Here is a 16605-nt window from a genome sequence, read left to right as displayed (position 1 = left end):
GCCTTTAAGGCAGCTGTAAGTGCACATCTACATTTAAAAATCACCCTTTATTAGCAGATTGAAAGAGTTTCCAGAAATTTCATATACTATTGAATGTGTGCCAAGTGTTTGTGAAAATGTTATGATGTGTATTATGCATTTTAATGTCACTTCATAGTTGTTCGTAAATCTACTCATTGGAAAGCAATTTATTGAGGAAATCAGCTTTATGAGTTTGCATACAAAGTGTTTGACAATATTCCTTAAGTTAAATTTCTGCAAGTCAAAGTTCAAATCAGGGGAGGATATTACATAGGAACACATAATGTTTGGTATGTTGAAAGACTAAAATAGAATTTTTTGAGTGTTAGTCAATGTGGTATAATTGTTATTCTGCAACTTCTAATGCTCATAGGTGTGAAATTAGAGAAATCAAATCAAGAAGGTTGATTACTGAAGGGAAAAGAACAGAAAACAATATCTATGATCTCAGAGAGGTAAAAGTTGTTAGTGGGCAAGTTGATGAAAGTTGGTTTTGGCATAGATGGAAGCTTGGGGTTTTGGCTTCTCCTTCTCTCTAATCCTTTCAAGGGCAAGCATCTGCCCAGGGGGAGTATCTTATTGTTTTTATCTTCGAACTTTGGATGGTGAGGTATTCTATTTTTCGTCCTTTGTCATTGATGTCAAAGGAGAGAAAGAGATATTTGTTGCAGATGCAGATGGTAGACTGAAAAGTTTGTTATTTTAGAGTGAGCTGATTTTGGTGTTTGTTTTGAGTTGGTTTTGGAGTTTTTTTTTTTTACCTGTTGTAGATTTATTTTGTTGTTTTCGGACTAAAGTTTTGCCATCAATGACAAATGGGGAGAATGTTAGACATTGTTAGACAGATTGGTATTTGTCATTGATGTCAAAAGGAGATTTGTAGAGATGTCAAACGATAACATAATAATATATACTTAATCGTTCTCACAGAATTGGTTATTCTCTTTAATGTGCATTTGATTTTATGAAGCAATTGAATGCTGCTTCATCAACATTGTTCAGTCGGAAGCATATTAAGGAAACTATGCAAACTCTGCATACATTAATGGGCATGAGAATGTGGCATGGTAGTAACAGAGTTTATCGTATTTGGTAGAAAGGAAGAATTATTCTCCTTTGATGCAGATCATATGGTTTGAATGTGCTTGATATTGCCTAACATTGTACATTGATTGGAAGATTTTGTTAGCATTGAAGAAATCGAACAGAATTGTGATTTGGGCTGTACACGGTATGCATTCAAATATACATGAGGGTTATTTTCTTTAAGATGGTGATACTTTTATCTTTATCAGAAATTAATGTTGGTTATGATATGCCAGTTGTCAGTAGAAGTTACAAATAATAAACTGTTTACAAGTTGTATTTGGTTGCTACTGGTTATTGGAATCAAGAATGCAGCGATGAATGAATAAAATAGTCTGAAGTTTGTGTTCTCAGATATAACTGTGTAAAACAGTTATAAACAACTATTTCCTAACTGGTCACTCGATAGGAGATATATTTAGGGAAAATGGAGGTCGATGGATATGTGAGTAATAAGTAGGTGGTATTTTCCACAGCAAGTCAAATTGTGACAACCATGTATTTTTTTGAGTCAAATTCATTGCTATCAGGAGATGTAAATGTTAGTGTACAGGGATCACTGATGCAGATCAAAAGATTGATCAAAGAGAGTTGTGTGTGTAAGAATTTCTGGGGTATGATAGAGACATAACATCTATAGTCTAATTAAAGGATTGTAAGTTTGATGAAGGAGATGTGAGAAAGGACCAATATTGAAAGGCTTGGAAAAATTGTTAATAGCGATATATCTTTGGATGGGTTAAGTATGTTTATGAAAATGTTACAGTAACTAGAGAGGAACAATATACGCTAGAAAGCTGTTTTGATGTAAGAGAGCATTAGTGATGTTCATGGAGTGTATTGTTTATTGAAAAGAATTGTGAGTTTTATATTGTTAAAGTTTGTGCTTTTTGAGTACTATTGAGTGCCTAGATGAGGTAAGACTTGGTGCTCCTAAAAGAGCACTGACTCAATAGGGTTTCTGCCCTTAAACTTTGCTTTCAAGTTCCTTTGTGAGGTTGAGGACGGTCAATCCTAGATTCCTAACAACATTTCTCATTGTAGTTTTTCTCATCCTAGGTTTTTGACCTACATCAAGTGTTGAGGTTTCCTTGTATGATTGCTCCCTTTTTATGCTCATTTTCAAAGATTTTAGTTGTTTAACGATCCGAAATTTTATATATATATATATATATATATATATATATATATATATATATATATAGCACCCCTTTATTGTAAGAACCCCAATTGGACTCAACCCAAAATCTTGCACTTTGCTCAAGGAAATTTTATCGAACAGTTTACTGATTTGCTTATGTTTGTAATGAAAAACCAAAATATAGGAATCTCGGATTTTAGTCTTGCTTGACTGTAATAACCTTTGGCAAACCTTTCCAAACATTACCTTCTATCAACAAAAATGATGAGTTCATACCGTATGCATTTAATCAGACAGTTTGCATACTAATGCTGAATGGTTTCAATTTGAACTTTGTTTCAGAAAAACAGATACCTTGGAAGTATAATGTACCAATAAGAAATGAACAGCAATTCCAACATATTGATTATTCAGATTGAGTTCTCTATTAAATAATGATTATTTTTATATTCTCACTGGTTCAATAAGAAATAGACAACTGTACCTTACAGTAAAGTTGTGGCCAGAAATATATCAATTTTGATCCAGCCAAGGCATAGAGAGGAATGCCAACTAGAAGGATTACAGTTTGTAGGCAACACTTTGATGCTACATCTGCAACTGATAACAAACAAGGAGGATATCTCTTTGAAACTCCACATATCCTGCTGGTAGCTATCAGAATATATATGCTCCGTAAGGGACTAAACTGCAATATGAAAGAAGGCTCAAACGTTTTCAAAGTTGTTCTATCTCCAGATATGCAGGGAACAAACACCACGACATGCATGGAAATTTATGACAGCGTACATATATATACATATGCCATAAACCTGCCATAAATCCCAGAATTTATTCTAACCGATTTCCACTTCCTTGTAGTAATAATCGCTGAAGTATAGTCATGGCAAAGCCAAATAATTTCAAACCCTAGTTTGATATAATATTCCAAGTAAGATGTTATATCATGCTCCAATCTTAAACATTAATGTTACATATACCACCCGTGTTTGCCAAAACAATGCCATTAAATATAATCTTGAACCGAAGTCTGATTAGAGGAATTCGGATCCCACAATATACAATGATATTATATTACGAAGAGTCGCCACCAACATATGAAGTAGACTATAGATATATTATGCCTAAAAATATCTGAAGTGATAAGAATATAATATAAATCCCAATTGGTATAATCTCTGCAAATAAGCACAGTAGCAAATTCTGAGTGAATCTCCTTCCCAAGAAGATTGGCTTTCCATCCAACCTTCAATCAACTCCCAAAGGATTTCTTCTTCAGAAATGCATCAAATTCAATAATCTTGAACGCATACAAATGAATTGCAAAATCCTACTTTTATTATAATTTGGTGAAGCTTTTGGAATTCCCTTCATTGCATAGCTTCTGCAATAAGTTGGATGATCCATTATTAAATAAAGTGACTTTTAAAATATTTTATTATTTTTATTAAGTCACTTATAAATAAAATTAATCAGAATAAAGTCACCGTTTAAAATGCTTAATTTATTTGAGCAACTTTAAACTAATTTATTTAATTTAATTTGCAATTTTTTTGGGACATTACATCTATACTTTGTTTTGGACTTTGATTCTCTATCTTTTCTTTTCCAATTTTGGTGTATGCCTGATCTCTTGCCTTGGAAAATGTCTTAAAAAAAAATCTATCTTTCTTGTTGAGAACTACTTTTCCTTTTTATTGAATGCATTGGTGGCAATTGTATTCCAACATTGAAACTTTAAATGTGCTCTTAATACATGCATCGTCACTCATTGATATACAATCTGTCTGATTTGAAGATCTGTAATCTTCCATCCATTATGTAAACTCTTTTCTTTGTGTGGCTGATGACTTCTAAATTTTCTTCCATAGTACTTGTAAAAATAGATAGAAAACAACAAAGAGAATACCCACACAGGATGGAGATAGCAAGACAAATTTGATACAAAGCTTTTGCTTATGATTTTCAAAAAAAATTTGAAACTCGACACAATATGAAATTTTTGCATGTGTACACACACCAATGCCAGCTTCAGTTCATTACCTCATTTAACCTTTTCTTGGTTGAAAATAATGAATTCGTGTATATCATACATTTCCTAATATAGTGATTTACTTCAAGGATGTCTTATGATGAAATGGATGAAATAGTGTTTAGTCAAATGTATTTTTCAGGTTAGAAAGCAAAAGCTTGGGGCTAAGCAAATTTTCGTAATTAGTGTAATCAGATTTCCACAATTCATTAAATTTTTTTGAAACAGTAGCTTCTGGTGTAGATTGTGTTTATATTTTTTTTAAGTAAACCAGAAGCTACTATTTGGATTTTTTTTTTAATAAACCCAAATTCTTGGACTCGGTGACTTGACAACTTAATAAGTATTTAAATTCCTTAATTTTTATTAATGAAAAATATAGTAACAAAATGTAACAAGTGATTTTGTGAAATGTTGGGCTTGTGACAACCTTCTTCACCTTTAGATAAGATAAGATAAGATAATATCATTAATGTCCACGAAAAACCAACAAGGTTTATGGGACTGAGCATACAAATAGAAGAGCCGGCCAAAGCAGAAGCACCAAACAATGACTGGGAAGAAACGAAAGCTAGAAACAAAACAAGAAAGAAGACAAGGTAAGGACTAAGGGTCCTTCCTTGTCGCAAAGAAAATTGTTGGGAAGAAAGACCATGGTAGGACATAATTTTGCAAACTGAACGGGAAGATTACAAATCAAATGGATTGATTGACGAATGACCATCAATTGATGACATATCTGGAAAAAGAGGACATGAAAGTTCAGTTTCATATTGGTACACTTATTGCTAGTTTTTCTAACAATGGGACAGTCGGATGGATTTTTAAACAGTCTGTTGTTTATCTCAAATGCAAGGAATTTTAATTTAGAGACAAGTTTACTATTGTGTGATTTGAATTTGATTAGGTCAGTCACTAGGGATTTTTTGTATAATATGTATTTGAAAACTAAGTAGTTGATTTGTTAGAAACTCAAATTTGATAATGATTTCAGAACTTAAAGAAATAATTGATGTTCTAATTCCATAAATAATTGAACACATATACACATTGGAAGAGAAAGAATGGTCTTAAAGTTCAAACTGATTAACTAATACTCATACATAAAATGCCTTCTCTATCCATTTGCTTGAAGACGTGCATTATGAATTCCTCGAATGCTACTTGCCACTAAGGTAAATAGGGGCAATGAGATGTAGAGCTAGGCTAGAAATTTTGAACTATTTTATGGGGTTCGCACCTTGTACCCTCGAATCGGGTTCAAATGCGAACCAGTTCTAGCTTTGTGTTTTGGTATGAGATTGGTTTGCACAGGGTGTATGCATAGCCTTGTGGGTCCACTTAGGTCTACACACCAATGAACCTGTGCAGATCAACAGAGTTAGGCCCACATCCTATGTGAACCTAGCTCATACCTATGCGAATCTAGCTCGTACCTGTGCAAACCCAATTCATACCCATGCGAACCCAACTCATACTTGTGTGGACCCATTGCATACCTGGACATTACTATGATTATGAAATGATTTAGTTTTGCAATACTCTTATCTATTGTATATATAATGCGCGCATATATATTTACACACACACAACCTATACATACCAAAATGGAAAAAAAATTCATGTACCCATGTACTAGGTTCTCGCATCTGAACTCGTCCTTGAACTTGACCTGATAAATCAGGTTTTGAAGAATATAATATATATTGTGAGGAATGCTCTAATTGAGAACTAACACTAAATACTTTTTTTCTTTCCCCAAGAATTCACTAAACCAAATAGCTTTCCTTAAGGGTACACAAGAACACATTTTGGTGGGTGCTTCCTTCATTTGATATTGTTTAAGGACCATTTTTGGCAGATAGCTAATTGATAGTTGTTTGAAAAGGATGTTTGTCTTCATCTATTGATTGTATTGTCGCATGAGTAATACAAGGCTATTTGAAATATGTTAGATAGGAAACTCTCAAGCTATGATGACTTATTTGATTTAAAACAAAATCAATAGCTTGGGAGTAACAAGTACCCACTACGAATGTATTAATAAAATTGAATCTTGTAACATTGGTGAGATGTGTAAATTTTATTTTTGGATTCGATTGTGTAAGCTTTTTTAGCATCAACGTTTCATTCTCTCATCCTGATGATGGATCACGGAGTGTGATCCGAAACGTTGATGCTAAAAAAGCTTACACAATCGAATCCAGAAATAAAATTTACACATTTCAAATGGATTGTGGAAATCTGATAATGTTGATTGGTGAGATGACCATTTCTGAGCTATTTAAGCTTCTTCTGTGCTTATTGTTTCAAAAACATATCCATATGCAAGGTGCACAAGGATGGAGATCTTTTATGGTTTGTATTGTGGGCTTAAGGTTCCTACAAATGATCATTCTAGTCAAACTACATTTGTTTCATAGGGTGTAGATAAGTCTTGGAGTGGAGTTGGTTTTTGAAATTATCTAAATAGGAACTTGTCAAAAGGCAAAAGTCATCGAGTCAGGATAATGGTGAATAAGATTTAAAATTAGTTTGAACTATGATTTTAAAGTCTAAATTGGAGTAATGTTTTTGCAAGTTCTTGAACAAGCATATATTATTTAATAAACTTGAACTTTAAACAATGATGAGGAAAGTAGTACTAGTTTTGTTAAAGATTAGATTCAAGGAGAGTTAAGACCTCTCTAGTAATAGGATTTCGATTGTTGTCCCGATGATGGATGTAAGATTCATTTGTTGTCTTTGAGGAAGCTGTCCAAATCTGGTAATTTTGGGTGACACTCACTGATCATTTTTCCCAAAATTTTTTAGTCAGAAAAATTATATGCAACAGTTTTATATGAAGAACGAATAATTTTTTTCCAGAATTTTGTCTTACCAAAGAGGATGTCCATGTAGATTGATTTATATCATTTTAATCTAATGCGGAACAGTTTTTCTTAGAAACTAGATTACTGATATATTCTTTCAAATGCTACTGTAGAATTGCTTTCCAAAATCATTAAATTTTCACCATTTAGTTTAACACTTATAAATTTATAATTACATCCATTTGAAGTCTCCAATATTTTTTTTGGCCTTACAATCTTCTAATAAATCTAAGTTTGGTTGTTTTCTCACAGGAACAATCAAGTTATATGCAACCTTTGGATGCAATAGAGTTGTTGGAGAACGCCATCAAGGAATCTAAACAAATTATGGATAAAGTTGGGATTAAAAAAGGTGATCTAGGCTATCGACTACCAATATATTTGAGCTTATACATATATGTAATCGGAATATCTTTGATTATTTGTTCAATGAATTGATGTGTTAAACTCCAATTAACTTTTACAAGGAATGTTTTTAGAGTTTTGTTAATCCATTGTTAAACATTTTGTGTTGGCATCCCATTTCACATCTGTGATAAATACCTTGTTTAAGTAATTTTGTACTAAATAAATTGAACATTTTTAAATTGAAAATGGAGTAAAACTGTATAAAATTAAGCAATACCACAGATCATTTCAATGATATATTATGTTTGCCAAACATGGGGTGTCTAGATTGTTTAAGAATTTCAGTTGAGAAAACAAAATTTGAAGCGTTTTATTCATTTTAAGTGACTAAATAAATACTAAATGTAACAAAGATTAATCATTTGACATTGGCATCCAATAAAATATAATAGATATATTGAATTGTACTTGTATTTCTTTTCTTTCTTTCTTTCTTTTGATTGGTAATGGGCCAGAGCTGAGATCAACATGGGGCTCAAGTACACTTGTCCCCCAAATTGTACTTGTATTTCTTAATCTAGTAAGTTGACATTAATTGATTATTGAAAATTAAACCGAAACTATAAGTCACCACATCATATTTAAAAATAGATATTTACGGAACAAATCTTATTTTTTTAATTTGCACCTTTAAATGTGATACAAAATATAGGCAAGAGCCTACAACACAATGGTAAATTGCGACCTCTTATCTGGGAGGTCTTGGGTTCGAATCTACTCGAGGTTAATAAATAATAATAAATAATCACAACACATAATAATTCTAATGAATCTTGGCTTTGGCCTCTCACCAATCAAAAAATAAAAAATGTGACACAAAATATAATAGATGTGCAGAAGAACTACTCTTCACATGAGATGTGGAAGCTCCCTAGAGAAAAATTTAGAACCATATACCCTTATTTGAACAATATTTATTGTTTACTTACATTTTCATATGTATTTTCTACCTAATACCTCTTTCACTGTATGTGACTTGCCACCATCAAGCAAAACAAAATTTCTCTCTCTCATCAACAATAAACTTGCATACCAGTTCTTTTGACATGGGAACTGTTAGGAACCCATCTAGGTGGATGCAAACAATAATCCTTTCCCTAGGTCTCATGATTTGACGAACAAATAAAAGTTGATATGGAATGTGAACTAAACTGATTGCTATGAGACTTAAAAATGTCTTGATATGTATATGGAACTGAATCAAACACGTTGCTATGTTATTGTGCAGGCTTTTCGGATGGGATTTGTTCAATATTTCAAAGATACAGACATCAAGATAAACAACTGTCAGAGTCAAACACAGACAGTTTGAATGTTGCGAATATCGCTGAGGCTACCATACATGAACTAGATTTAAGAATATCGCGTGTGCTTCAGAGTACAGGATATCAACGAGATGGAAGCTTCTGGGAAGAAAAGCCAATGACAGAAGAGGCAGCTGATAAAAAACATCATATAGCAATTTTCACAACTGCAAGCTTGCCATGGATGACTGGTACTGCTGTCAACCCTTTATTTCGAGCTGCTTATCTTGCAAAAGATGGGAAGAGGAAGGTCACTTTGGTGGTTCCATGGTTGTGTAAACCTGATCAAGAACTGGTCTACCCAAATCATACAACTTTTGAATCTCCAGAAGAACAAGAATACTATGTCCGCCAGTGGCTTGAATCAAGAGTTGGATTCAAACCAGATTTTGAAATTTCCTTCTATCCTGGAAAGGTAGTGTTGGCTTCTTTGTTCTCTCGTATTGCATTTCAGAATTTTCTTTAGTTATCGTTTGTCTCAGCTCTTAGTTGTATTGCATTGGATCATTCTCATGAGGAAAAGTCAAAATTTTGGACAAAGAATTGCACATGAGAAGCTTTACATTGGTTATTATTGTATACCTAAGTAAACACAATCATTAATAATGTGCTCTGAAACAACAAATCAATTTTTTGGTTATGCATTTTTTTTAGAAACTTTGCATTTAAAACAATCACATTCTCATGATATCATGCCTTTGAAGTTTAGTGGTACATACCTGCATAGACATACAATGTTTGTGTGTGTGAATGGTTGACTTCTACATTCCAAGGTTAAAGAACAAACTGCAAATATCAAACCTAAGGAAATTGGTAAGTCAGATTTCCCAGATCACTCACTTAAAACTAAACACCACATTTGTGTGGAAAGAGTCAAGACAGTAACTTGCATTTTTTCTGCTTCAAATGATGTTTAATGAAAAGATGTTGATATTAGGCTGCATTCACACAATCTGAATATAAATGAGGGATTATGGGAATGAGCTACTCGTTGAGGTTCAATATCAATGTTTTCTAAAGAGATCCATCACCTAAGGAATTGTGGTGTTTAATGTTATTGAATTAGCAGTTATAATCTAGAAGTGACTGTAATGGCTGATGCATTCTCAATTGTACACACTAGAAATTATTAATCCAAGATACAAAGGGAGCAAAGTGCTCCATTATATAATCTTGCATATAAGATATGCACCAAGTAAAAGTGAAGAATTTAGTAAGAATGCAAGCTACAAGTTGAAAATTTTACAGTGCATAAGTGGAAGCAAGTAACTTACAACAAGAAGAATCCACAAAGCATGCAAAGTACAAGTGGAGGAATGCATAGGTAGAAACATGCAACTTACAATAACAAGATTCCACATAGCATGCAAAGAACAAGTAGAGGAATGCACAAATGCAATCATACAAAGACATGTGGAAGATTCTTCTTATGAGAAAAAGACAATTTTCTACAAAGAATTGCACATAAGAAGCTTTACATTGGTTACTATTGCATATCTAAGAAAATACAATCATCGATAATGTGGTCTGGAACATCAAATCAATTTTTTGGTTATGCATTTTTCTTAGAAACTTGCATTTAAAACAATCACATTATCATGATAACATGCTTTGAGGTTTAGGCATACACACATGCATTGACATACAATGTTTGTGTGTGTGTGTGTGTGTGCTGTGATCATGCATGTTTGGGTGCATTGTGTTAGTGTGTGAATGGTTGACTTATACATTCCAAGGTTAAAGAAAAAATTACAAAAGTCAAACCTAAGCAAATTGGTAAGTCAGATTCAGAAGATCATTCACTTAAAAGTTAAAACCAAACATCGCATTTGCGTAGGAGTCAAAAACGTAACCGGCAGTTTTTCTGCTTCAAATGATGTTTGATAAAAAGTGGTTGATATTAGGCTGCATTCACACAATCTGAAAATAAATGAGGGATTATGGGAATGAACTACGTGTTGAGGTTCGGTATCAACATTCTAATGAGATCCATCACCTAAGGAATTGTGGGGTTTAATGTTACTGAAATAGCAGTTATAATTTCTAAGTGACTAATGGTTAATGCATTCTCTTATTTTCTCTTCTACCAGCATTTAGTTTTCTAGATTTTACTGGGGCGACGGTTCACGTTTCATAAGTATTTTTCATTTCAACGATGGATCATGTGGTGCAGTCTGAAAATTCAGTTAAAATACTTCACCATTTCTTCCAAAAATCCTGTTTGATAATTTCATAGACTATGTATGCCTTAAATATTTAGGCCGAGAGGGGAGAAGAGAGGAGGGATTGATTCTATGCCCACTTATTGTGATTTCAGATTACTGCTAGATCAGAGCCCAATGGATGACATGTTGAAAGATATTGATAAAAAAGTCATGAAAACATAAACATGTTTTACATAAAGTTACCCTGAAGTTGTCTGCTAAATGAGTCATTTTGTTGACTCAGGAGTGCTTTATAGACATATAAAATGTAATGAGGTATGGTGGAGTTCATGGCATGGAATATGGTCTGAATTTTCCCACTGTATAGAAAACTAAACTGGTCTTTTAAATATCTTAATATGAAGAGTAAAAAGAGTTGTGGATTTGAAATAGCCCAATCTTTGATTTGGTACTCTTAAGAGTTTTACTGCTTTATCTATACAGAAATTACAATATTTTATACTTCAAAAATCAAAATTGCAAGAAGTATTTGATATTCTGAGCATTACTAGGCAGCTAACTTTTATTTTCTGGAGGTTCAAATTTTGAGCTAATAATATGAGTTACCTAATCTATTTTCACATTTTTGTTTTCAAATTTCATGCAGTATGCGAAGGACAAAAGAAGCATTTTGGCAGCTGGAGACATTTCAGAGTTCATTCCAGACAATGAAGCTGATATTGCTGTCCTTGAGGAACCAGAACATCTCACTTGGTTCCACCATGGAAGAAGATGGACAAAGAAATTTCAAAATGTTATTGGCATTGTCCATACCAACTATCTTGAGTACGTGAAGCGAGAGAAAAATGGGCACTTGAAAGCTTTTTTTTTAAAGCATGTGAACAATTGGGTGACAAAAATTTACTGCGACAAAGTTAGTACTCTTTATGTGCATTGTTTCTTTTAGTTCCTAGTTTTCGATTTCTACAAGGTTGGAATCAATTTGTTAAGAAAAATATTATATTCTTAAGGTGCTCAATGAAGTCTTTATTTAATGAACTGAAATCAAGGTTGCATGGGGATAGGGGTACTTAGGTTAAGGGTATGCCTATGCCTATTTTTCAGAATAGGGAACAGGGTACTTGGGTACACCAAATTTTTTAATATAATTTAATATTTATAGAAAATCTGGAAATGACAATGGTTTTTCAAAACAAGAACAATGATAAAGTTTGGAGATGTAATGTATTGTTTTGAATTTTGGATTTGCAATATGTTTGTAATAATAATATATGCTAACTGTTTAGATGCATAACAGAGAAGGAAGACTTTAAACATGAACAAGAAGTTCATAAATCATATAACAATGACATATTGCAAATGATGAACTTCTGACTTCCAGTGATATAGTTTACTATTAATCAATATTGTATCAAAGTTTCAAACTGATTATATATTGAATTAAGCTTGATAAACAAGAAGCTGATATGCAAACAAAAATCAGAAATATTAATTAAGGTCCTTAGTTATGACTTTCTTCATTGAGTACCCGGTACTTGTGGTACTTGGGTACGTTGGTATGCATCCTAGGGGTGTGGGTACGTGTACCCATGCAACCTAAGTCATAGGATATGTTGAATTTCATCCATGAAGTTCAAATTTCAGCAAATTTTTACCCTTCCCAAATTTCATCCGAATTATACGATATTTAATATAATATTGTTATTTATGATAATATTATTTTATTTTAAAATAAAATAGAGTTATTTAGTTTAATTATTGAGCAATGTCAAACTAGTTTAACATTTTTTTTTGGATATATTACATATATTTATAAATAAATAAATTTATATAAGTACAAAATAATGCCGATTTTTTTCCAGATTTTTACCCTTGCCGAATTTCATCCAAATTTTATGCTTGATGAACTCGAATTCGAATTTGAACCTTGTGACTGAGCATGCAACTATCACTGAAATCCTTTTGCAAGCTTGCCGTTATGCCAATTAATAGGTTGGACAGAATCGTTAATGATTCTATAACATTATACTAGTTTTACCTAGGGATGCATTTCTGGCAAAATTTGACCCATCCCTATTTCTAGGACATTTCGGAAATTCAGAAACTTCTAGAAACCTTTCCCTTGGCTGTCCCATAAAATTAATGTACCAGTTTTGATAATTTGTTTGATTTCAATTCTCATGTGAACTCTGAAGTTAAGTTACTGAACAAAAACATTACATGTTAAGGTTCTATAATTCATATAAGCATGCTTTATCCAAGTTTTTATATGAATATTTAAAATTTCCCTATATATTCAAATTCCCAATATTTTTTTTTATAGCTGTTCTGACTGCCGTCCCCTGCCATCCCCTACTCTCAGAAAAAAAACTGTCCCAGAAAGCCATTTCCCTGCCCTCCTGTCTCCTCTCCTCGTCCCGGAAACCTGGGGTAACATATCATTATACTGAATTGATTGTGAACCTAAGAGACATCCACAATGCGTGACTGACTGTTTTCAGTGATTTTCACTTGAGGACGATTGTTTTTTTATTAAAACTGATAAAATCTTTGCTGAATATACGTGCTGAGAGACTTACAGCTCGCTGTAGGATGACATTTATCCAATACCATTGTTGCATGTAACTGTGTAATATGGAATTTTCTTGTATTTTAAGATTTGAGTATCAAATTGTGATTGGTAGAAGGGAGGAACTTCCTGCAAGACATAAAACACTGTAGAAAACATGCCACATAAAAATAAAAATGAGCACAACATCATTATGAATGCTCATTAGGATGACAAAGAGGAAAAATAATATAGTTGCAGACACTTGCTCAATAAATAGAAGAGGGAGCCCCTTCGAAAGAAAAATGAGGGAACATATAGGGCATAAGGAAGCTTGATAACGCACACTAACAAGAAATATAAGGATTGACAAAGAACAATAATTACCACAAAGTTGGTCCTTGTTTTTGTATAAATATTCAAATCTTTGGAAACATTTGAGTTCAAGAAGCAATTGAAAAAAAAAGTACTAATGGAAAAAGAAAAGGGAAGGGAACAAATGATAATATTATTATTTGAAGCACATATTCAAAATTAGTATTGTTGTCAATGGGCCCTTGGTCTATTGGTGAAGTTGAATGGTTCACAAAGAGCCCACCAGGGGTCAAGCCTTGCTGAGTGCAAGGCTCCGGCATCATAAAGGATGAGGTTGAGATCGTGCCCTAGGTGAGTTTGACGGCGTGGATGCTCCTCAGGGCTTTGTTCTAAGTTAAAGAGGTGCACATGTGGGCCTGTATCAGGTTCCTAAACCCTCCATCAAAAAAAATAAATCTAGTATTGTTAAAAAGATAGTAAATGTGAATCTGAGGTGAAATTTTTCTATTGAGAAGGCATTTGATGTATGCAGGTGCAGTTGTATGAGATTATTTCAAATCACGATCCACAATGTTGGTAAATCAGATAAATTGATGTTAAATGACCATAGTTAACCAAAAACACTTATCTCAGTCCTTGGTACCCATCTCCCACTTCAGACACATCCTCTTAGAAAAGAGATACGTAGATCTCAGACATCAAGAAGTTTTAGCTGATGTCTCCTAGGATTTTCATACACCTCCTAAAACCCCCTGAAATTTGTGAAACTATGAATAGTTTTTTCTTAAAAGTCATACAAATTAATCTGAATTTCACAAATTTTGGTAATTGCTGGTTAAAAAGAGTGTGGAAAACTAAACTGAAAAGCTAATTGGTCTGCACTTGACTGACTTTTCCTCTGAAAATTTAAAAGTTTGTAAGAATAGAAATTTTCTTATTGAAAACCCAAAACAATATTACAAAAGAGGAAAAAAAAGCAAGGTTAAGATGGCTATGTGCATACCACCTTTTCAATTCATTGGATGGTAAAGTGGGTTAGATCATTCTAGTAGGTTGTAGTAATAAACTATGGCATGTGTAATGTCCCCTTTTTGGGACATTAGAAATCCTAAAGTCCTATTCATAAATTATTAATTTTGGCTTAAGGGAGCTTTGTGCAAATTTATAAAATGGGTCAAATTAATATTATAAGTGGGTTAAAGGAGACAAAATAAAAAGAGCAAGGGTAGGAGAAGGAAATTGAATTAAGAGCATAGAAGAGGAAAACTTCTTTAATTTGGACATACTTGGATTTGAGATTGAATTTTTGGTTTCTCTTTGGAGAACTTTTGGTAAGCTTCTAGCTTTCTCTTGCTGAAGCTTGAGGATAAAAAACCTTCAAGATTTTTGGGTGGATTGGATGTAACCCCGACTCATCATCTGTGGTGGATTCACACCAGAATTCACATTTGGGATTGTAGGCGCGTGTTGTTTCTCTCCAATTTGACTGTAATACTTCTTTTAGGATTGAATTTTATGCATGTCATTATTGTATTGGTGATTTATAATACAATGATAATTCTGAATTTGTATTGAAGCTGAGTATTTTAATCAGCATTCTGGTTCATTGTTGGTTTATTTTGCTAGTATTATTTGCAACAGATGTATGCTATTTTCTGAAAATTATTTGTGAGCAAATTTGGGAAAAATGTATCCATCCGGGATATTACGGTGGTATCAAAGCATCGATCTTGCCATCCTGTAGAGTTTTATTAGAGGCAGATTTATAGATGGAATATTAAGGGTTCACAATTTTGGAAAGTTTTATCTGGTTTGATTTATAAGTATGTTTTATTGAGCAGAGCCATCTATTGGGCCAACATGTGAAATTATTCCAGAGACAACTTCACAAAATAGTTTAATAGAACTGGTTGTCTTATTAGTGAGGTTTGGTTAGAAAATGTTTTGGAACCTTTTGTAAATACAGGATTAAATTTTGAAATGACAGATATATTTTTCAAATTGCTACTTCTACTTCTACACAAAGAGCTTATTTTCTGAAAGAGGGAACGATTAAGCACTGGAGATTAGTGCCTTTGAAATATGCAGCGGATAAGTTAATCACCCCTGTCAAACTTGCTATTGGCAAAATCGAAGACATTAACTTTGGCGAAAATATTATAAGCAACAAACTTGATATCATGTGAGGCATTGAAAGAGAAATATTTCGGCTACCATTCATCTCAAGTACTCTTTGGTACTCCGTTTATTCGAAGGTGCCAGGGCTATCAAGGGGTTCAACAAAGCTATTATTAGCATGTGCTGATTGCAAGAGGAGCCTTTGTGTGGAATTTCTGGGGACATCCGCTGCTTCCACTCAACCATAAATCAGTCTCAGGCAAGACATTAAGTGCATCTGTCGAACGGTGCCGTCACAGTTGTTTGTATTGAAGCATTTTCACTATGTGTTTTGAATGGTTAATGCTTCTAAGTTTGTAATGCTTCGTGGAAAGGTAATAACAATTGCCGTCAGTGACTACTAGAATTATGGAGAGGTGCGTATTTGGCGAGAGTGGGAGAAACGTATGATGATTCACATGTGGGCTTCTGCACATTTGTTGCGAGTTTTTGTGAGGCAGGAAATATTTGTATCTAAGCTTAGAGGCATTTGAAATTCTTTGAAGTCTATTTCTACTAGAGCTAGAATATTTCATATATAACATTATTGTTTGT

At 33.2% G+C, this 16605-nt stretch overlaps 1 protein-coding gene across 10 annotated transcripts in view; it reads left to right on the top strand.

Moving 5' to 3' along the window:
• Nucleotides 1-16605, top strand: part of LOC149557050 (digalactosyldiacylglycerol synthase 2, chloroplastic-like) — a 102466-nt gene that overhangs the window by 37283 nt on the left and 48578 nt on the right. For all 10 annotated transcript variants that reach the window (XM_089831720.1, XM_089831717.1, XM_089831725.1 and 7 more), the window contains 3 exons: nucleotides 7406-7505; nucleotides 8790-9280; nucleotides 11677-11943. In XM_089831720.1, coding sequence (XP_089687846.1) covers nucleotides 7406-7505; nucleotides 8790-9280; nucleotides 11677-11943 — 858 coding nt within the window. The remainder of the gene's footprint in view (nucleotides 1-7405; nucleotides 7506-8789; nucleotides 9281-11676; nucleotides 11944-16605) is intronic.

Source organism: Cupressus sempervirens, chromosome 5, assembly GCF_028749045.1.
Source record: "Cupressus sempervirens isolate cs-2001-9-10 chromosome 5, ASM2874904v1, whole genome shotgun sequence".
Classification (NCBI taxonomy): Eukaryota; Viridiplantae; Streptophyta; class Pinopsida; order Cupressales; family Cupressaceae; genus Cupressus; species Cupressus sempervirens.
Note: the sequence above shows the minus strand (reverse complement) of the source record. Positions and strands in the feature narration are given on the sequence as shown.